At 42.4% G+C, this 23,272-nt stretch overlaps 2 protein-coding genes across 6 annotated transcripts in view; one reads left to right on the plus strand and one right to left on the minus strand.

Moving 5' to 3' along the window:
* tecpr1a (tectonin beta-propeller repeat containing 1a) overlaps window positions 1–3,416 on the plus strand; it is a 17,742-nt gene extending 14,326 nt beyond the window's left edge. Inside the window, exons 21-24 of the mRNA XM_061707674.1 lie at window positions 75–167; window positions 294–400; window positions 474–593; window positions 1,668–3,416. Coding sequence (XP_061563658.1) covers window positions 75–167; window positions 294–400; window positions 474–593; window positions 1,668–1,817 — 470 coding nt within the window. The 3' untranslated portion in view covers window positions 1,818–3,416. The remainder of the gene's footprint in view (window positions 1–74; window positions 168–293; window positions 401–473; window positions 594–1,667) is intronic.
* On the minus strand, window positions 3,179–17,322 carry bhlha15 (basic helix-loop-helix family, member a15). 5 transcript variants are annotated; one of them, XM_061707677.1, is made up of 6 exons: window positions 17,247–17,322; window positions 15,745–15,802; window positions 14,430–15,135; window positions 14,166–14,259; window positions 12,679–12,871; window positions 3,179–4,617 (listed from the first exon to the last, which is right to left on the minus strand). In XM_061707677.1, exons 5-6 carry the CDS (start codon window positions 12,713–12,715, stop codon window positions 4,034–4,036), a joined length of 621 nt encoding a protein of 206 aa, XP_061563661.1. In that variant the 5' UTR covers window positions 12,716–12,871; window positions 14,166–14,259; window positions 14,430–15,135; window positions 15,745–15,802; window positions 17,247–17,322; the 3' UTR covers window positions 3,179–4,033. The 5 variants fall into 5 exon arrangements, with proteins under 5 accessions (XP_061563661.1, XP_061563659.1, XP_061563660.1 ...); XM_061707675.1 differs by having other exon boundaries at window positions 3,179–4,620; XM_061707676.1 differs by lacking the exons at window positions 14,166–14,259; window positions 14,430–15,135; window positions 15,745–15,802 and having other exon boundaries at window positions 3,179–4,620; window positions 17,247–17,282.
* Between the last annotated feature and the right edge of the window lie 5,950 nt (window positions 17,323–23,272).

Genomic DNA, 23,272 nt, shown 5'->3' on the forward strand with positions numbered 1-23,272 from the left:
GAACTGTCTACTTGAGACAAGGAGGATTCAGGATGTTTACCTTTGTGTTATGTGAACTGTGTCTCCCTCTACAGGAGACTGTTGGTACCACATCCCGTCTCCAGCCAAACAAAAGCTGAAGCAGGTGTCTGTTGGGAGGACGTCGGTCTATTCTGTAGATGAAAACGGTAAAACCCCATGCACGTGTGTTACAGCTGATGTTATCAATATTTTTGAGTGGCGTTACAGGTGTTGTAACAAACAGATTGTTACAAACTCTGATCAGGTGTTTGATGTGGATGTCTTCTCTTAAGGCAACCTGTGGTACAGACAGGGAGTGACTCCCAGCTACCCCCAGGGCTCTTCCTGGGAGCACATCTCCAACAATGTGCGCAAAGTCTCTGTCGGGCCCCTGGATCAGGTAAGTGGAGGGCAGTACTGAACTATGGTGGTCACATTTTTAACATTTGTTGGTAATTTGTCTGCCGTTGCAGGTTTGGATCATAGCAGATAAGGTTCAGGGCAGCCACAGTTTGAGCTGCGGGACCGTGTGCCATCGACTCGGAGTCCAACCTCTGGAACCCAAGGGAGCATCCTGGGACTATGGCATTGGGGTAAGGTTATCATGTAGCGTAACTTTATGGTAGTGTTATGAGCTCACCACAAAATAATCTAGATGTCCAGCTCACCTTTGTACTCTTGCTTTATAACAACCTTCTGTGGACGTGTGTAATTTTTGAGGCAGATGCTTAAATTAGTTTTTCTAAAGTTTATTCTCAAACATCTTAAAGGGAAAGTTCGTTTTTTTACAACCTGGACCTTATTTCTGGCATTTTTTATGGTTGTATACTCACCCAGAGGTGTTTGGTGTCATTTGGAGTCCTTCGGAAGATATTAGGAGTTTTTTGCGAGCCGCTTCTCCATATAACGGTAGCGCATGAGGGCACCGCGGGACACAGACGATTCAGCGTCTAAATAACACATGATTGCCGCGAAACTCTTCATTTCTTTTATGAATCACTAGATCTGCTTCCAGGACCTGTTGTCTACATCCGGGGTTGTGTGTGTAACAAATAAATCCGTTTGTAAACAAGACCTCTGAACTCATGACGTCATCTCTGTGCGCGCATCCCAGACACAGCTCCGTGTACAGCTGGAGTTTGCTACTGTTAGTTTACTGTTAGTTATTTGAAACATGTCTGAATATTTGTCAAATTCTGAGGTTGTGGACGACGACTTTGAATATGATGGACGTCCTTACCGTTTTGAGCCAGAGTATACGGCTGAAGAGTTCACTGAACGGAGGACAGAGTGCGCGCACAGAGATGACGTCATGAGTTCAGAGGTCTTGTTTACAAACGGATTTATTTGTTACACAGACAACCCCGGATGAAGACAACAGGTCCTGGAAGCAGATCTAGTGATTCATAAAAGAAATGAAGAGTTTCGCGGCAATCATGTGTTATTTAGACGCTGCATCGTCTGTGTCCGGGGGTGCCCCCATGCGCTACCATTATATGGAGAAGCGGCTCGCAAAAAACTCCTAATATCTTCCGAAGGAAGGACTCCAAATGACACCAAAAACCTCTGGGTGAGTATACAACCATAAAAAATGCCAGAAATAAGGTCCAGGTTGTAAAAAAACGAACTTTCCCTTTAAGTAGCGACCTCCCATATCTTTTTTTTAGGGGGGATGGGACCACATCACAGTGAGAGGAAACTCCATGGAGCCGCCCCGCATCCGTCTCTCCACCCTGAAGGACGCATCTGCCCCGGGGCCTCACAGCCCTGGCCCCGTCAGGGGCCCGGAGCTCAATGGCACTGCTGTCGGCTGTTAGACACAAAAAGAGCACGTAGCCATCCAAAACCAGTCCACTTTTTAGTGCATTGTTTGTTTCAAACCACTTTTAGTTTCAACACTGATTTATGAGTTTCATTAGCCGAGCCAGCGTTACAGAACATTTTTAACTGATATCCAGAATTGAATTTATGTCTTGTTCTCAGAGATCGTGTTTTTCATCTTGCAAGTTGTTCATCTATAAATGGGCATTTTTGTATATATGTTTTTTTCCAAGGTGTGAATTTTAACTTGATGTTTGTGGTTTTTGTTTATAGAGCTTTACATATTGGTTCAAGATAGTTGTAGAAGAGTCCTGTTTTTTAAAATACAGTATATATTTTATTTTTGGAAAGGGTAAAAGATCATTCTTCATAGATGTTGCCTACTTGCATGCGACAGATTAGCACGCTGGAAAAGAGTGAAGGTTTTATTCGTGGTTTTTCTGGCAGTTGCCTCCGATTTCCGATCACCTGCCTCTGAACTGCATACACCTTGACAGCAGAGAAATTCCTGGATACAACACCCGTTCCCATTTTGAATGTGGTTGTTCCAGCACCAGATCAGAGCCTTTGTCAGATCTAGAAGCGGTTATTTGCATTTCACGCAACTGTGGAGCAAGCTATTATCAAGCTAAAGTTGGTCCAGAGCTGCCAGCTTTGAAAACGTGTTCACACAGTGCAAGAGTTGCTAAATGGTGACTAGGTACTTGAAACACAAAACGGCACAGAATAAGGAAAGTGGGATTAAACTCTTTTCCTTCCAAATGGTCTTTACAGACTCCTAAAATGTACTGTTCCTACAAAATGCACTCACAGTTACAGCGAGTGTACTTTTGGTAAATGCTGTGTCAGCGTTTGGCCTCTGCTGACAAACTGCATGTTTCTCAAGTTTGTTGCGGTCATTAGGCTCCACGCCGTGTGAGGTTTAAGTTTGGGTCGACAAAAGACAACTCAGCCAGAGATTTTTAAAGATTCATCAATATCATTATGAGTTAAATCACCAGCTGATGCTAAAATAAAACTAAAAGTGTTTCATCCATTGACTTCACCAGAGCTTTGGGCATCTTTTCTGGTGTTGATTGCGTGTGTGTTTCACAAAGACTGTACATCGTTATTTTCATGGAGCATGTGCAATTTTCTGTTGGAGAGAAGAAAAGAGGCCTTTACTTGTAAAAGTCTTGTGGCTGAAATGCTGAAAGTGAACGTTCCTCTTTCTCACAGGAGTATTTGAATTTTGCATGCTGTCGACTTCCTTCGGCCAGATCGTGGTAGTATGACTGAGCAGTAAAAGAATAAAAACGACTATATTTTTGTTATAAATCTGTTAATATCATATAACACTGGTGGTAACACCGATGACTTGGACCATTTCAGACATTTAGTTTATTAAAAGTGCAGCTGTATAACGAATTACTGTCTCAAATCTGCAGGAAAGTTTGAAAAAGTTGCTCGTGTACAGACATCATGCGTGTAGTATCTGAGTCATGAAGATCACACCGTTACTGTGATGGCCATGCGTAACTGGGTACATGATCACACACGTATACATCAAAGAAACAGTCTGTGTCAATAAATATATTTGTTTATTGATAACTGCAAAGAGATTCTCTTGTCTGGATGTGTCGGTGTTTTTTGTTTTTTTTCTTGCGGGTGGAAACACACAAAGAAGAAATTAGCATGGTCTCCAAACACCTTGGGGTTGGGGTTCATAAGAAGAAAAGTTAAATGTGGTCTCAAGTGAATGGTAGATTGTCATCAGTAGCAAACGCAATCTCTTGCAACATTTTAATAATTCAGGCCTGCTGCCCATCTTTCTCTCCCTCCTTGATGTGACGGTTATGACTAGAGACTCGGCTCGGTGGCTTTCCCAACAGAAAACACACAAGATCACAAGATAACGCAGAAAGGGAACAAGGTCCTCGCGCGCCTTTAAACCAGAGCACATGAGAAATGAGAAGCAACTTAGCAAAGGATGACCTCTTCTTTCCTTATTTCACTTCACCTGACTATGGTCCACTTGGTTTCTATGAAGATTTCTGCTTTGTGATCATCAGATCCTTTAGTCTGCAAGAGGAGGGGGGGGTGAGTTCTAGCCAGACCCTCAAGCTTATAGGTTCCCACAGGAGACAGGTTCCAGACCAGTCCCCCCCACTTGTATCTCCATCCACAGGTTCCTTCAGGTGGTTCTGGTCTCCAGCCCACCTCCCAGTCCCTGTTAGCTGTCCTGGCCGAGGCTGTGCAGGTCTGTGAGGTACTGGGCCAGCCCCTCCTCGCCCTCCTCCTGCAGGTGCTGCTGGTAACACTGCAGGAGCCTGGCGGCGCTGGCCTCGGAGGGGACCCCCCCTGCAGGCAGGCAGGCCCCTGACATGTCCAGGATGATGCTGGTCAAAGCTTTGATGTAGTTCTTGGCCAGGGTCAGAGTCTCGATCTTGGACAGCTTCTTGTCAGTCTTCACGTGTGGGATGGCCTCACGCAGCGCCTGGAAGGCGTTGTTGAGCTTGTGCATGCGCTGGCGCTCCCTCTCGTTGCTCTCCAGCCGCCGGACGCTGCGCTCCCTGGTGCCGGAGGAGCGCCCCCTGCGCCGCCGGCCCCCGCCCGCTCCGCCCGGCCTCCTGCCCGGCCCGGCCCCGCTCCGCAGGGAGCCCCTCCGGGAGCCGCCGATCCGCACCGAGGCCTCGGAGCCCTCCTGCTCGCTGGAGCCCGGCTCCGGGTCGGACCAGGTCTCTCTGGAGGGGGTCACAGCCTTCCCTTTGCACTTCATCCTGCTGAGCTCTGGTGGCGTGGATCTCACCTGTGACCCTGCTGGGGGGCAAACACACCTAGAGTCATGGTACTGGAATAAACCTGCATTATGTGCGCGTCCCAGACACCTTCCACTCATTCAGCCGGTCTCAGAAGCAGTGGCGTCAATTCAGTGGAAGCTAAGGTATGGCAAGGTTACGAGTCACAGAACCTAACTAGAGTAGATCAATCAACACGTGCAGCAAATACTCATCACAGAAGTCTATGGAGCTGATCTGTGTGGTCAAGAAAATTGGAACTTTTTCAAATGCAGTCTCGCTCACTGCAAAAACTCAAAATCTTACCAGGAATATTTGTCTTATTTCTAGTTAAAATGTCTCATTTTTAGTCAAAACATCTCACTTAAAACAAGATTCATCACCAGAAAAATAACTAATTTGACCATTTTCACCTGATTCAAGTAAATTTTCACTTGAAATAAGTAGAAAAATCTGCCAGTGGAACAAGATTTATCTTCTCATTACAAGCAAAACAATCTTGTTCCATTGGCAGATTTTTCTACTTATTTTAAGTGAAAATCTACTTGAAACAGGTGAAAATGGTTGTTTTTGAGTCTTGTCTTAAATGTAATGAGATTTTTAAAAAAGAGACTAAAAATTAGACATTTTAACTAGAAATAAGACAAATATTCTTGTTAAGATTTTGAATTTTTGCAGTGTATAATAACTAGTGAAATCGATCATGTTGTTCTTATTTGCATTTGTAGTTATTCCATTAATGTATTGAAAACTGTGTGAAAACGACATGATGTTGCACTGGTAATCTACACCTCTCTTATCCTGTCAGTTCGGAGATAATGCCAATTTCAAGGTTACACCCACAAAAACTGCAGCCACAGCCACTTTAACTCTTCACCATGGCCATAATTGTTGGTATCAATCATGCAGCAGATATTATTATATTATTATTAAGTTCAATCAAAAGTATATTTGTTTTACACTATTTCCACCTGTATGCATTCACAAATAATGGAAATCTGCTTGAAAACATACCCCACTATTAAAATTAATACGATAAAACTGTTTTACATAGATTATAGGGCAGAATAAAAAAGAAAAAAGAAGGAGAGTAGGCTACACAGTCAAAAAAACAACATCTGGTAATTTCTCCATCATCATCCCTTCTTTTCCTAACCTCACTTTAATCACTAACGGCAGCGTTGCAACAGATATGACGAGAACAGAGCGATTCATTCAGTAAATGAGACCCGGAGTGGGTTCAGTGGACCGAAGACACTCACCGTGGAAGTTAAAGAGACTGTCCTTGCCTCGAGTGTTTTAAAGAAAAAAGCATCCGGTCATCTTAACCACAATAAAAGTCAGTTTTGGGAGCGTAAAAAAGAAGCGGCACCGCGTCAGGCTGCGGAGGACACGCGCCGTGGAGCGTCACATGTGCGCTACCTGCGAGCGGACTGATGTACACGTAGCGCTGCTCGGCCAATCACAGAGCAGCTCTGCCTTTAGAAAAAAAGGAGAGAAAAAAACCCACAAAAAACGTCCCAGCAGGTTGCTGCAAAAGACGCTCTAGTCTAGCAGCATTATATGACTTTTGTTTTTAACCCAAAATACAATCATTCAGCTCTTGCACTAAAGTACAAAACTCACTCTGAAAATGTAAAGAGGAGACATTTCTGTGGATAAACAATATTGTAATTTTTTTTATATGCAACTAATACTAAGAACAAAGAAAAGATGAGGTGTTTTTGCCATCACACGTTTTTTTTTAAATATAAATCACAGGGATTCTGGTGGGAAAAGTATGACAGTACAATAAAGTATTTTGTTATACAGAAGAATTCACTGACAACAAGGTGCTCAGGTCCTGTGGCTGCATGAAACAAGCTCAAATCATCATTCTTCCACCACCATACTTGACAGCTAGCGTCTGAGGTTTAAACTGACATTTCTGGTTCACCATACGTGGCACCCTAAGACATTGCCACATAAGTGTTGCATCTTCAAAGTACATAGGCTACTCCCAGAAACCATTCCTTGGACCTTTGGGCCTGGGTTTGGGTCCTTACTGCAGATATCCGCTCTTCGGAAGATTGGCAACTGTCATCTTCTTGAGCATGAGGGACATCATATTGTTCAGAAATAGCTTTTTTAAATCCTTTCCAGGCTCATAGGCAGTGACAGTTGCTTTTTCTAACATCACTGCTGATGTCTTTCCTCTTTGGTAATGTGTTGACAGAGACTTTGATCAAGTGTGTTAAGTAGTACATGTCTGATCCTGATGTCATAATTCCTATGAAAGAAATAACAACGACATTCATTACTGACATACTTCTTCTGTGGTTTGGCTTATTTTTTATAAGATAAAAAATAATATTAATACAGTTATGATAATATTATAGAATAAGAGTAATAGACCATGTGTTGTGGTTCATCCGAGGTTTAATTCACCTTATTTTTAAGATTTATGATTTATTAGTAAGTCCTGATATGTAAAACCTCAGAAATGAAAGAGGCATATTTTCTTTTCTATGTGACTTCATAAATGATTGAAAAAAGTAATAAAACCATACTTTTATTTTTATACAATGAACCAGTGTGAACAGCTTCAGTATGAAGGTAATATTTAAAAAGACTTGCCACAGTATTATTAAAATTGTACTTATGCTGTGCCGATCATAACTGCTCTGAAACTACAAACATTGAGACTAGTTAATCCAGCAGCCGACATCATTTCCATTGTGGTTTATCACCTCCGTCTGTCTCATTTGAATACAGTCATCCAGGCTACACCTGACAACAGAGAAGAGAGCTCTTTAAGCCATGCAGCAGTACCCGCTCCGTGCTAAACAAACTGTTTTTAAACTTTTTTTCTCTGTCAATTCTGCAACAAGGGAGCAAAGTAAACTTACACACACCCTCAAACCACTGAAGGACTAAACCAACAGATAAACTGGTGCGACATAACCAAAATAATTCAGCACCTCTGAGTCACCCCTATCACACCTGTTCCCCACATGGACGTGTCTCCTGCAGTAATCCCAGTTTGCCTGTTTAATTTGCTATCAGCTGTTGGCAGTTGGGATTATTGCCTCTCCACACTGTTGCAGATAGTGCACTACACAAACTGGCAAGTGTCAGTTCAGTAAAGCAAGCTGAGCACGTGTTATTAATATGTTTTTATTATGTGTTATTAAAAGCATTTTTCTACTTTTGTGGTATTGAAAGACCTTTTTAACTTTTTTAGTCCTCCCTGAGATTTAGGCCCAATCTCAATACTCCCCCTACTTTTCTTCACTCGCCCTTCTTTTCTTCACTCACCCTTCTTTTCTTCCCTACCCCCTAAAAAAGAAGGGGGAGATTTTAGGGCACTTGAGATCTAGGGCACTTGGCCCAGGTGCCTGTCCCAATTCTCCCCCTACCCCTTGTTTTCATCCCTACCCTGATCAGGAAGCTGAGAGCCAAAAGCTGTTTTAATTTCAGCTGTAGCACTGTTAATATGCCACTTTATTAAGTTTTAATATTTTTTCAGGCGTAAAAGTAACCTTTAAGATCCCCAACCTGGGCTCAGTTTATCCAAATAACGCCTGTTAAGAAATTTGACTCGACGTTTTCGGAAATGAGAAGAGCCGCCGGCCCCGGGGGGCAGCAGCAGCTCACAGCCCGAGAACAGACGTGTCCGCCGGGTCAAGCTGCGCCGTCGTCCCGGGAGAGAAACCTGCAGCTCTGTTGAGAATTACGCTGGCTGAAATAAATCATTACGGAAGATGTTGGTTTAATAGATGAAATCTAACAGTTGTAGCTACGCCTGTTAAAGGTATTGTGACATGAAAAACACATTTTTCTTGATTTTTTGTGTTTTGTTGGGTGTCTTGACATCAATTACACCCAAAAAACAACAAACTTTTAACATTCAGTGTATTGTGTGCTTTCTGGGATTTTCCGCATAACTGTGCAAAAACGGCGCACCTGGTTTGGTGGCGGGCCGTGACGTCAGGGCCCGCTAAATCACCGCCCCCTCCACCCAGCTCCCTGTCTCCTCTCCTCTCCAGCGCACCATAAAGGCTGATTTATGGTTCCGCGTTACACCGACGCAAAGCCTACGGCGTAGGGTTACGCGGCGACGCGCACCGTACGCTGAACCCTACGGCGTAGGCTCTGCGTCGATTTAACGCGGAACCATAAATCAGGCTTAACACGGAGCTGTTTAGAGCCTCTTTTGTTCTCATCACCGGAGGACAACTGCTATAAAGACCCGCGGCCACTGACTGGACTTAAGACAAGGGGACACTGCTGCTTGCATGCCTTTATTTTTATGATTGTTTGCTCTGGTTCGCCCTGCTCCTTTTCCGTGCATGCTTCGCCTGTCGCTCCCGGCTTAACTCTCCGACGCCGCTGTGAGCGTATGGCTGGAGGAGGAGGAGGTTTGGAGGAGGAGCGGGGCGATGATTGACAGGAAAGGGGCAAAAGGAAGCGTTTTTCACGGGGCAAAAAAACACTGTAATAAAAAGCCAGGAGTACTAGAGTGAAGTTTTTCTTGTTACAGTCTTTTAGACACATTTGAGGGATGTTGGCCAAAACTTTTAATAGTGTTAAAAGCATGTTAAAAATGATGTCACAATACCTTTAAGAAATTTGCTCCAAAAATTTAGAGATTTCTGCCTGCCGGCTCTGGAGCTTATGGGTCCGCGTTAAATCTACGCAGAACCTACGCCGTAGGCTCTGCGTCGATTTAACGCCCATAAAACATAAAAATAGCTAACAGCGCTATCTTCACTTCAGCTTTATCTGAAAGTGTGTAAATTACCCAAATAACAGCTTTGTGGTTTCTGAAAACTATTGTATAAGAAACATCCAAAACAAATCTGACGAGTCACAGGATTATTTCTCTCTATTTCCCACAAAAAAATGCTTGCTCCCTCGGTCACAATCTGAGACAAGTCTGCCTGTTTGCCCTCGGTCGGCGAGTCAAATCGACGCAGAGCCTACGGCGTAGGTTACGTAGCCTACGGCGTAGGTTACGTAGCCCACGGCGTAGCTTACGTAGCCTACGGCGTAGCTTACGTAGCCTACGGCGTAACCGCCTTTACTCCGGCGCGATTCTTCACAAACAACGGACAAAAAAGGGATTATGTACATTCACTGAGTGAATATTATGAAAGTAAAATATATATTTCTCGCTAGAAATGTAATCAAAACGCATTTTTATGCAGAAACTAACTCAAAATATTGATTTATTCACTAAGAAATGTCCGCCATGTTTTTTTTTTGATTCAGTCCGCAAATGACGACGAAAAGCATTCTGGGAAATTTTTATAACCCCTCGCTCGCGAAGTCAGCATGTGGAATCCCTCGATGTGAAGGGGCTATTCTCAGCCCCTAGCCCTCATTATGCCCACTCCCCCTAGGTGAAAAGAGGAATTGGACACCACTACCCTCACGGGAACGCGCAAAATTTAGGGGTAGTGAAGAAAACGAGGGCGAGGGGGAGAATTGGGACGGGGCCTAAACTGTGTGAGATGAGTGAGATGAGTGACAGTCTTGGGTCCTGCTTTTCCTGTTTGGACATGATCAAAACATCAAGGAGCATTCTCAACTAGAGGCCCGGACCACCTCATGACTCATCTCAATGTGGACGAGCAGAGGCTGCACTCAGAGTCCTTCCTATAAATTAACTTTTTTAACCCTTCAGTGAAAGTCCAGCCACCTACACTAGGAATGATTCAGTTCATATTGATGGTGAAAACTCAAGAGGTCAATCTTTTCATTCACACAAATCAATGATCTACAGTTGCTATTAAAATTAGTGTTGCCAGAGCTTGAATGAGGATTAGCAGGAAAAAACAATGGCCCGGTTTCCCAGATCAGTTAAGTAGTTCTTAACAGCGAAAGACTTCTTTCACAGGCTCCTTAAGATGGTTTGAAAGAAGTCTTTCGCTGTTAAGAACTACTTAACTGATCTGGGAAACCGGGCCAATGTATTTAGCCAATGTAGCTCAAGCTGCCTCGGACCTTCCTGACCAGCTCACGGCCACTCACAATGGTCCATTTGTACAGTTAACAGCACAGCTAAATGTATTATCCTTAAAATATTAATGACTCTGATCTCTTTGGTCGTTATTATAAATGCAGAAGTTAATGCTATGCTAAGCACTTAGTAGAAAAAGTGATAACAACTAGCCATTAGTGATAACAACTACTCACCTATACAAAATTTAGATACAAAATGTTACCTAATGTGGTACAAAGGATTTCACCCCCGTGTGCAGTTTTGTCATGGATGTCAATTTTAGGTATGGATATCAGAAACTAGGTTTTAACTACTGTATATCTGTTTTTGCTGCAAAATTGGACATTTTAACTTGGGGTCAAGTGTCATTTAGTGACTTTCTACCACTAGAATTGCCTGAAACCTAAATATCACAAAGAAAATCTGAAATGGAAACACTTTGTTTAGATTTGCATGTCTCCGGCATCACCTTCGTCTTCTGTTGATTTTTTTTTAAGTTACGGTAGCGGCATCTGCAATAATTGTCCAAAACAAAAGATGTTTCTGTTCATCCTCTTCGAAGTAGAGTTCTTTGAAACTGCAACATCTAGATGACGCGACACAAAAAAGTGTCAAATATTCCTTCATATGATATCGAAACATGAGGAAAGACTACTTTCTACCGTTTTACATATGATCTGCTAAGATTATCGCAGATAAACCAGTTTTCTTAGAAGGAAACCACAGTAACCTCTAAACAAAGAAAAAAGATATAGGCAATAATATCAACTATTTTTATGGCAACATAGAAAAGCACCTTACTAATGGATTAAAATAAAACGAGGGCAGCTTTCACAAGGTGTGTTATGTCCTTAAAACACACTCATACAGGTGTGGCATTCCCAGCACTTGGAACCAAAAACCCCCAACATCGGGTTTTGATGTCCTTGAACAGCCTGTGTGTCTGTGTGTGTGAGTGTTTGTGTTTGTGGGGGTGGAAAGTGGGCGCTGTTGGTGGGTGCACTTGGGCTACTCCTGCTGTGGGAACATCAGTTTGTTTACACAGTGACGACTGCAGCAACTTGCAGTAGCCACTGAAAGCTGCAGTTTGGGGACCAAACGTGGATTTAGGGTAGGTGAAGCCTTTGTGGTGTCCTCTGAAGAAACTGTAATGTGTGTTTTTGTTCTCATGAACAAAGCTGCTCCTGCCAGGTTTGCCTCCATCCTCAGGTACACTCTATCTAATCAACCAAACCTTGCTGATGCTGGTCTACGGAAACATTATCTTTTACTTTTAGTTTGCACAGTTTCAGCCTGCATTGGCCCTAAGGCCTGCACTGTTTATTTTGTCAAAGCTGCTGATAAATTCTGAGCTGAATACACTCCAGTAATGAGGCAAGCAAACAGAGCCTCCACATGGTCTTTTTTTTTTTTAAAACAAAACAAACTCTTTGCACCAACAAGATTGATGTGGAACTTGTCGTGGAGCAGTTTAACTTAAATTCCTGAAAAGAGTACGTTTTAGATATAGTCTGGCCTGAAACATGTGCTTTCCATCTGGAAATGTACCAGCACTGTTGTGCAACTGGCCGATTCATCGCGTCACAGCGGGCAGTGTCAGAGACACACAGACTGTGTCGCACCAACAACTGTGAAAGCTGAACGGTCTGCCACACGGCGCTGCTTGGTGGTGATGTCACGAACGGCAAGTGCTTTGAATCCATTTGGAGCAGAGAGGGAGGAAAACAGCCCTTAAAATCCCTGACTCATAAAAAGGGGGAGGGAGGCGGGGAGATGGGTTTGAGGTGAAGAGGATACGATCTGGACTATTAGTCAGTTTTTCCATTAGACCAAGGCTGGCTTCGTGAAAGAAAAACAAGCGTGGATGTCACACAAGGCCATGGTGACAGTGAGATGGCCTTTGGCTGAAGTCGGGACTGCTCTGACCACCGCTGTGTCATTAAAAATCCCCACATACAGCTCAATACTTGTGTGTGTGTGTGTGTGTGTGTGTGTGTGTGTGTGTGTGTGTGTGTGTGTGTGTGTGTGTGTGTGTGTGTGTGTGTGTGTGTGTGTGTGTGTGTGTGTGTGTGTGTGTGTGTGTCACTCACTCACCCTTTATCTCACAGCTCAAGGTCTGCCTCGGTGACATAGGTGAGGAACAGGCAGGTGTGGGGCAGAGAGCAGCGCTCCGGCCTGGACGCTGGAGTCCAGCTCTCTGAAGGCAGGGGAAACCTGCGAGAGTTTACGGGGTACTGAATGTGGCAGGAATTCTCCAAAGCAGAGAAGTCATCTTCCCACTCCAATCCTGCAAGCAAAATCCACATTTAAAAAACAATGCCAGTGATGTTGTACCAATTTGCAGCGCCTGGTTTTGTTTACGGGTTTATCTGAGTCTTGTTCAGTGCTCTTTAAATCTGGCCTTGGTTTACTTGTGCTCTTTTGTTGTTTACACACATGGTTTGGGAGTAGCTTTATTTCCTGTTTTATTTCTAAAGCGCTTTCTCTGGTATGTGACTTCCTCTGTTCTCTCCTGTCATAATTATCAACCAAGCACCAACCATCTAATTTCTGGACAGAGGCTCATGCAGAACTAAGATTCGTTGCAGTTCCTCGACAGGCCACTGGAGGCTGGCTGCAAAAGCAAGTCAATCTCTGTTGGGTGTTTTTAGATTAGATCCCACTATCACCACTGGATGATCAACGCATGTTTAATGCACGTTGGATAATATAAACGCAAGGCGTGTTATTTTCCAACCCGTGCCTGAAGGCGAGTAAGGAGGCGTTATCTGCATAACAAAACATAAGATGTGTGAGCGTGTAGAGTGATGTATTATCTCTACATCAGCAGGATGAAACATGCCGTCAGACAGGTGTAATTTTCAAAACGAGCATGGATGAACATCGGGATGAACATTTTTCGGCCGGGTTTTGCTTCTTGCAAAGTCCCGGTTTGTCATTTTTGTGCCCAATTGTTCAAACAAGCACCATCCTTTGTGGTTCCCTGTCTCCCCGGTTACTCATCTTGCAATTATTGGCCCTACCTGTGACATCCTGCTGCCGTTGTTACTCTCATCAGCTGTTTCCTTATTTTATTTAGAAAAAGAAAAAAAGTCCCCTGGTGGGCTGTACTCAGGTTACGTGGTCAACAAATCCCTCCCATAACCCACCACCCTGCGTTAGCTCTGACCCTCGGGGGCAAGTTATTCACGGGGCCAGCTCCACGCATCATCCAGCGTTAGGCAATGTAAAAAGAACAGGCGACTCGCTAGATTCGTGTGTTGAACGCCATGTATCCACCAGTGTGAAAGGGATTTTGACTCCCATGTTAAAATGTCTAACTTTAGAGCAGGAATAAACATATTCAAAGACTGGTTCAAAAAGCCGTTTTGTTCTCAAGTTCTTGATTTCACACCTCTGACAACTCTGACAGGGGTGAATTTTTTTGTAACACACAAGGAGGATTTATATAAAGCAATAAATCTATGTATATCCAGAGCATAATTTATTGTATTTTTATGTTACTGTTAGTAAGCATGCAATTTGTTGTTAAAAGAATAAAACATGCAAAATGGTGATGGTGTGAATCTTCCAAATATTACCAGAGTTGTCTGGCGTGAGACCTTCCAGGTTGTAGGTGGAGCTGCCTGGCGGAGATGTTTCAAGCTCTGACTGCAGCTCCATAGTGGGACTTTCCTTAGAGTTAACAGTTGATAGTCAGTAAATATCAAATGGAAACTCAGGAGGTTGTTAGAATCAAGTAGTAAAATTAGATTAAATCGTTGATCAATTAGTTCTGACTTTTTGCAGTGGAATGAAAAATCTAAAACTGAGATATAAAATCAAATGCAAAACAAGACCAGTACCTTATCAAACAGGTAGACCATTACATCTTCATCAAAGGACACACTCTTCTTCCTTTTTACATTCCTCCCTCTTCCTGATGACTCCTTTGAATAGTTGTAGTTTTGAGAGAATTTCAGATCGTTTCCAAGACCTCCTGTATTTAAACTCTCTGTGTCAGCATCGTCGGTGCTGATGGTTAAAATGGAGGGTATTTGGACAGCTGAGTGCTTCATAACTGACTTGTTATAACCTATGCAATAACTACCATGTCCAAAAAATGTTCTCCAGTGGTGTGTGGAGTAAATTTCACTGAAAAGTTCTGCAGGACGACGGTCATCACAGAAAATGATGTGTCTATCAATGGCTTCCACTGTTATAATGTCCTGTTGTTTCACTACATTCAAAATGTTTTTAATAAAAGAGAAAATATCACTCATATCTAAAACAAATTTTGACCAAGTGTCCTTTTTTCCAAAGTTTGTAAAAATAAGCACTGGGAAAATGAATGATTGCTGGATAGCCTCCTTCAGAAGAACACCGTGTTGAGGAGATGAAGATGAGGATGAAAACCTTCTCAGCAAGCTTGATCTGTGATCAGGGCTCCTCGAGGATTTAAGAGCTGGGTTTTCTCTTTTATTCAGGATGCAGAAGCACATGAAACGTTGTCGCTCCTCCTCAGCCTTCATCATCTCACCTGAAGATATCCACAAATGGAGTTCTCCATCCCTGTTAGAACAATTGACAGCAACTTTAATTTTGTTCTTGCTCATTAATCAGTTTAATCAGTTTTGTATCCAATGGTCCTATTTGATAACCCTTAACCCTGTACCAAACACCTGTCTTTTACAAAATTTGTACTATATATATATATATATACACATTAGTCACAGTATGAAAACTAAAGTTATAAGTTAGTGTCTGTTTTGACATGATCTAACATTCTCCACGGCAAGATCTACCAGAAGCTGGACTGCAGCCATCATCAAGAAAAGGACCTTTTTGACCTTTTTACATTAAAATTTCCTTTTAGCGTTCAATTTTGATTAAATTAAATGCATTTATTTGCATTCATTTTTGCTTTTGCATTCATTTATATTCACCTCATTACTGTGTTAAGATTCTATTTTTAAGAACTTTTTAATGTTCTGAGGTATCGTTACTTCCTGTCTTATTTTGAAAGGGGTTTTCACTCATGCATTTTTGTGTTTTCCTGATCCCACACTTGCTTTGAGTTCTGTTGATTTCCCCACTGCCGTTTTCCCGCACAAACCTGTTTGTCACAAATAACTATTTGTATATATATCTATGCATATACTACCTGAGTTTGATACCTACCTGAAATTGTTCATCTGTTTTCCTCTACCGTCACCTGGTCAGCTCCCCTCAGCGTGACCTGGGTCGCAGTAAGAATTGTTTTGGTTTTTTTTCTGCTCATTATACTTTACTTCTCCCCCGTCTGACCGTTTATGCACCAGTCTTAATAAGATCCTCATTATACCTGAGTCGCAAATTTATTTGGAAGTGAAAAGTTAAATAATACCCAGACAATAATCAATGAAGTCGTACTGGGCTCTATGGGCCAGAAAAAATTCTTCATGTACAGGTTTAACTGCAAAAATCATTCAGGTGAACTTGCTAAACTGTCATTATTCCTGATATTTTGGTAATTGAGGTGGTAATAGCTACACTGATGAGCACATATCTGAACCCATTCTAAAAGCTATCACCAAAAACCTTAAAACCAATATTTTTTTTCCCCACAGCATTAACATCCATCTGAACATTTAATACAAATAACCGAAGAAGAGGTAACGAAAAAGAGATTTAAAGTTGTCCCCTTGTTTCCTCGATGTCTAACTCGAATTCTTTCCTGGCGAGGGTGTGAGAGAGGGGGTCTGGTGTAGCCAAAACTTCCAAAAGAGAAATCCTTTTCAACTTCTGTGTTGGTATGAAATAAAAATTACAAAATGTTTGCCAGATGTGCTGGAGGCAGATCTATACTACTTGTTTTTGTTCCTAGAAGCCTCTTGTCCCTGTTCCTTTTCTCCTTGACATGTTTGCTAATTTATTGTCTGGAAAGGGCCTCAGGTTTGAAGGGGTTCGAATGATCCTGAGAGAACGGACAATAGGTTGGTTATAAGATGGAGATGACAATAGAAGTACATGTGGTACAAATAACCAACAGTGTCAGTGATTGCTGGGGGTTTTAGAGCAATGTTGGTTTATAATACCCGTTCTACAAGATGAAACCAGTTTGTAAGACCTAAAGTTGGGGCATTTTGACATAAAACAGCATACGAGCTTTGCTCACACGGTGCATCACAACGGGATCCACTGAAACGATTCGGCAGACTTTGCTCATGTTGGATGAAACAGTGCATGCAAATGCACCCATGCACACAAATAGATACATTATTTGGCCACTCACTCCTGAGCCTGAATAAATATCAGAGCCCGTCCATCTGCAGACACAAAGACGCAATAGGAAAGTTTCCCTGCTCTGCAGTAACCAAGCAACCTCTGAATGAGTGACTCAGGAAAGGAAGACAAGAGCTGACTCACAGCAACTGTGACGTAAAGGATGTAGAAGGACACATGCACAAGCACACGCACACACACAGCCACATGCATGCAGCAGACCGTTAAAGCTTGTTATCTGCCCTGTTTGGGTAAATTAACACCTAACTGTGTAACAGGTGGAGGGGCTCAGGAGGGAGACAGATTATAAGACTTTTCCAAACAGCTAGTTGATAAACAGGCACCCTAAGGACTCACTCATAAGGGAAAAAAGACATGATAATAAGCTTCAACTGTAGAAGGGGGAATGTAAATTATACCTTTTCTTAATTCCTTTGCCCCAGCATGTCCTTTTAGAAAGCCAGTTTAAACCATCTACTGAAACCACCATTGTAGCTCCTCTGAAGATTCTTAGCTCTGGAAAGAAAAGAAAATAGAGAAGTACCTGCATCTCAACTGATATCCGTTGCTTCAAAATCTTGCTGCATCATGACACCGCGAAACTGTGTTGCAGCACATTCTCTCTGCATCCTCGGTTTGTCCTACCTTGCATTCTGCGAGCCCCAGCCATACCCAACGGACAAGCCCGGTGAGTTCACAGAAAGTGACGAGCCCAACATATGCGGAGTAGGGACACAGAGAGATGCATAGAGAGTGGGCTTGCTGGGATGTGAAGGGGTGGAGGGGAGAGGGGGGAGGGGGGTGTAAGAGTAGATGGTAAAGAAAGGATGTGAGGGCAAAGTAAGGACGAAGAGCTCACATATACAGCTCCCTCCCTGGAAGCCTATGGCCTTCCTGCAGCAGAGTGCAATCAATAACACTAGCTCTGATGTAACAGAGCTGCCCAACTCACAGCAGCAGCACTGTAACAAGCAGGCAACAATCACAAGACTTTGTTTAAAACATTTAACATCTGAATGTAAATAAAGTTTGGAATATGATTTTTATTAAGCAGCGGAGCAGCTGAAGCAGCACTGATTTTCATTTTAACAGGTTTACTGTTAGTTGAAATTAATCTTGACTCCTTGTAAATAATATGCTGTTTCAAACAAGTGATGTCAGCAGGTGACTATGATAACTATTTGGTGCAAAAAGTAGCATCCAGGACAGACAGAGAAAAGAGACTCTCCCCTTTATTATAAATATGTATGAGGAGAATCATGGATTTTCTCAAAAACAGTGTTCTTTAAAAAAAATGAAAATTAAAAAAATAAATAAAAAGATTGTAGTGGATTTGCATATTTCTCCCTCTATGGAGCAAAATATCATTGAATGATTCACATGATGTTTTCAGATTCAGAAAAACTTTATTTATCCCCGTGGGGCAATTTCAATTTCAGTTTGGTGTCATTCATCACTAGCTGATATAACATTTTGGGCAAAGGCTTTTTGTAGATCAGTATGTCATTACATGAATTACACTTACTCTCAAAAAGAACCTCTACGTTAAACTGGTCCATAAGCAGGAGCAAATCCACATCTGTGGGCTTACATGCATCTGGGGTGGACAATCTCATAGTAGAAACATGTACTGTGATGAGACAAATCCACGTGTGGGCTGCAGACGTTAAAAGCAAAATCTGGACTTTTTTTAAGTAAAGGGCATTTACAACTCAGTGATGTCAGGAATAATGCATCAAAGTACAAAGAGATTTTCGTTCCATTCGGTCATTCTGCCTTTAATACGACATCTTAGGTATAGAAAAAATAGACGACTGGAACAAAATAACAGCTCATTTGCTTGGTGTCCCCAATGCCAGAGTGGACTTAAGTAGCAAAAAGGGATGATAGCAATACAAAGTAGAGACAGCTTTGATGTCCCAACTTTTTTTAAATGTAGTTTAGGCATGAAAAAAAGTGTATATTAACAAATCTATTTATACTTGTAATTTCCATTTTACTTGTCCAAGGGTATACTAATCATCTGGTGAAAACAGTGATGCCTTTTCAACTTATAGCTTTTTTTTATTTGTATTTTTTTAGGTTGAAAACAATGAACGTGAGAATCAACTGCATTTTAACCAAACTGTGTCGTTGCTACGGACAGGCTCAGATCATTATTATGAACATTTTACAACATTTCTCATCTTTTCGAAATTGAGCAAAATTATGGCACACAGCGAGTTTTGTGCTTTCATCCAACTCCAACTCAGCTAGCCTCATCTTCAGTACACTCAGGTCTTCTTGGGATAATCTGTAATATAAAGCTGGTTGTGTTGCATGTGGATCGAAACACTCCAGTCCATCTCTGAAGACTACTAGTTATGACCATATTGACTGGGGTGCCAGTTCCTGCTCAGGGAGGAGATAAATTCTGTCATCTTTTCCTGCAGAAAAGTGCTTCTTCAAAAGCATTTAATCATTTTGATGAAAGACTTAAAGGTGACCTATTATGGCATTTAATGTATATTTTAAACAGGCCTTGAATGTCTTAAAAACAATCTAAAGCTTGTTTTTTCTACATAAATCATAAATCCAGCCTGTGGGCCCTGTCACTAGTTTTACCGCTTCTAACCTCTTTTTCTGCGCCTCATTTTTAGGGAAGGGGGGGGGTATGATAATGAGGCTCTGTGCTGATTGGCTCCCTGAATGTGTAGCAGGGGAGGAGAATAAACCTCGCTCCGCCAGAGCAGCCCGAGCCTGTAAATAATCACAACACTGAATTTTCACAAATGGAAACTTTATTGTTAAAAAAATAAAATATGAGTTGTATATAAATAACATTTATGCACTATTTAAGCCGGATCTACCCGGCGGATGCTGAACGCTGGCCCCGGAGCCACGCCGGGCGCCCGGGAGCAGCGCTGCTGGAGCAGCGCGCATCACCGCGGCTTTAACGGGGGAATCTGACCGGTTCCAACCGGCCGGGACCGCAGGAACCGGCCTGAACTGGTAGCAGGGACTCCCGGGGACCGACCAGCGGAATTTCAGCCGGATCTGCCCGGCGGATGCTGCGCGACGGGCGCCGCAACTCCACGGCGGGCGCACAGATCGGCTCCGGAGCGCATCCGCTCCGCTGCGCATCCGCGGCGCATCGCCCGTTACCGGTGATCAAACCGACAGATTTGCCTGAAAATCTCGGAGGGTGAAGCTGGTCCGACCTGGGACAGACCCCCGAGGACCCAGCTCCCAAACCACCCGGGAACCTGGATGATTGAACCCGGATCCGCTCCGCCGCGGCGCCGCGTCCGACTGGCTGAAGGAAGGACCGCTCGAGCCTGCGGACAGAGCTGGTTGTGGGCGTGGTTTCAGCAGCGGAGGAGACCGAGGGCGTGGTTTGCATTTTGGTGACGTAAAGAAAATGCACAAATCCAAACGGCTCACAGAAACCACATGACACTGGGGGATTCATTGGGCGGGGGAGAGCAGACCTTGCAGATTTTCATGGGGTATCATCTTTTCTGAGTTGGCAGGGTGAGGGTTTTTCATAATAGGTCCCCTTTAAGACAGATCTATTAATTAGTTTTATTAGCTTTTATAATTGTGTCGACCCAGCATCAGCACACGTGATAGAATAGCACGATTACATCAGAAGCAAACAATGAAGTAAAGCCGTCATCTTCTGATCATCAGCTTTAGATGACGTGATGCCTCCTTCTAGAGTTTGCTGGTGTCTCATTAAGTCCTTTGGCTCCTTGTGCAGTGAAAAGCGATCCCTGTCACTGAACTCAACAAAAGTCAACTCAACAAAAATGATGGATCCACCTCCACGCCCAACAATTGTTAACTAGAATCTGTAGCCTTATTTCTCTACACTCACTGTTGTGCATTTTTGTCTACACAGCCACAGGACTTCTGAAATGCATTAGGCTTGATCAGGTTCTCCCCTATGCTTTGTAACTGCCTTTTCTTTTCTTTTTTTATCTTACAAACTGGTATAACAGGTATGAGACAATGCTTAGCTAACGTTTGTGTTCACTCTGAACATCAACTGTTGTAACCGTCAGAGCTGGATCTGAGGAGTGAAAACATTTATAAAGTTTGAAATATATCTCACCTTGGGTGTTATTTAGGTTGCACAGGTAATTATATGATTTTCTTTAAAATGTTGCAAATAGTAGTTAATCTTTAACTGTACATCCTCTGAAAACCAGTTCAAATTTTACTGCCTTTAGAGACAAACAAACATTTTGACACTCATGCCAACATTGTCCTACAGAAAGTTCATGTACAGGGCTTTTGGATATTGTTTCCCATGAACATTATCTGTTCCTGTTATGCAGATTTATTAAGTTTAAAGTAGATTTTGTTTATGGGAATAAAAAAGCTTTCTGTCAATTTTGAAAAACAGTCAAGGGCAAAAATCCTGCAGTTTTGTGTTGGTTACCTTGACCCCTTGTTTCTTCGCATGTCAAAAGAGCATTGACTAAAATGAAAAGAAGGTCAATTATAATTTGGGCTTTTGAGAATACAGGCACAAAATTAATTAAAGCTGCAAGCAGCGATGAACGGGCCCTCGCACTCATGGCCACCGCCCCCCATAAGCATATCAGAAATGACACCACCCACGACTTCCGATGTCAAACCATTCAAAAGTTATGGCAGAAAATAGGAACTATGAAATATCGACCAATCAGAAGAAGGGGCGGGGCTAATTTGCACCAATTATGGTCAAGGACTCAATACCGAGTCCGATGATACCACCCACAACTCTCTATGTCAAACCATTCAAAAGTTATGCCAGAAAATAGGGACTATCAAATATGGACCAATCAGAAGAAGGGGCGGGGCTAATTCAGGCCAATGAAGGTCAAGTACTCAATACAGAGTCCCATGACACCACCCACGACTCTCTATGTCAAACCATTCAAAAGTTATGGCAGAGAAAAGTTTTCTAGGGGGCGCTGTTGAGCCGTTAGGCCACGCCCATTAATGCAAACCATGAAATATCAAATGTATCGCCAGGCCTGGCTTGCATGCAAAATTTGGTGACTTTTGGGGAACTATCAAATATGGACCAATCAGATCAAGGGGGGGGCGCGCTTTTTGGCGTCTAGCGTCGCCACGGTAACACTTTTGGAAGAGAAAAGTAATGCGCGCCGTTGCAGGATGGAGACGCACATTTTGATGTATAACACTCCTGGGTGCACCTTACGGTTCAGGCCGTATTAACTGCCGAAGTAATGGCATAAATTGCGCCAAAATTACACGATTAATTCAAAATGACCGACTTCCTGTTCGGTTTCGGCCATGGCGCCAAGAGACTTTTCTTTAAGTTGCGACATGATACAGGTGTGTACCGATTTTCGTGCATGTACGTCAAACCGTATTGTGGGGCTTGAGGCACAAAGTTTTCTAGGGGGCGCTGTTGAGCCATTTTGGCACGGCCATTAATGCAAAGCATCAAATATCTCATTTTTCGCGAGGCCTGGCTTGCGTGCGAAATTTGGTGACTTTTGGAGCACGTTTAGGGGGGCAAAAAGGCCCTCAATTCGTAGGAAGAAAGAAAGAAAGAAAGATAAGATAAGATAAGATAAGATAAGATATCCTTTATTTTCTCCCTCAGTGGGGAAACTTATATTGTTGTCAGCAGTACACTTAGCACACACATGTAGGGGAGGGGTAAAAAGACTGAAAAGTCAGAAGTAAAAAATATATAAAAAATACAAAAAGATACGAAGAAAGAAAGAAAGAAAGAAAGAAAGAAAGAAAGAAAGAAAGAAAGAAAGAAAGAAAGAAAGAAAGAAAGAAAGAAAGAAAGAAAGAAAGAAAGAAAGAAAGAAAGAAAGAAAGAAAGAAAGAAAGAAAGAAAGAAAGAAAGAAAGAAAGAAAGAAAGAAAGAAAGAAGAAAAATTCCTACAGATACAATAGGGCCTTCACACTGTAAGTGCTCAGGCCCTAATAAATAATTTCCTGTATTAGTCAGGTTCCCGCTTAACTATTTAATTTTGTATGCTTCACCTTTACAAAAGAGTCTTACAGGTTTTTCAGATAATATGGGCAAATACTATGCACATACGATGCATCTGTAAACCACTTACTACTACCACTACTTAGGAATAAAAGGTATTATGATGATAAGTTTCTGTCGTAATAATATGTTTATTTATAGTGTATATATCCTGTATATTTTTAGTGTACAGTATTCTTCAATGTCCACACATGGGACATTACTACCCTCTGTGGGTTCAAAGGAGAATAGCAGACAGATTTAGACAGCCCTGAGGCATAAGAAGATGAAAAGATGGAACATTATAAAACAAAAAATATGCTTCATCAGTTCAATGAAAAATCAACAACCCTGCCTCTTGGCTGCTAAGACTGGGTCCAGTAGACCTGTGTGATTCTGAATCATGTTTAGATGGGAATGGAAAATGAATGAATGAATGAATGAATGAATGAATGA

The sequence above is a fragment of the Cololabis saira genome, chromosome 19, assembly GCF_033807715.1.
Source record: "Cololabis saira isolate AMF1-May2022 chromosome 19, fColSai1.1, whole genome shotgun sequence".
Classification (NCBI taxonomy): Eukaryota; Metazoa; Chordata; class Actinopteri; order Beloniformes; family Belonidae; genus Cololabis; species Cololabis saira.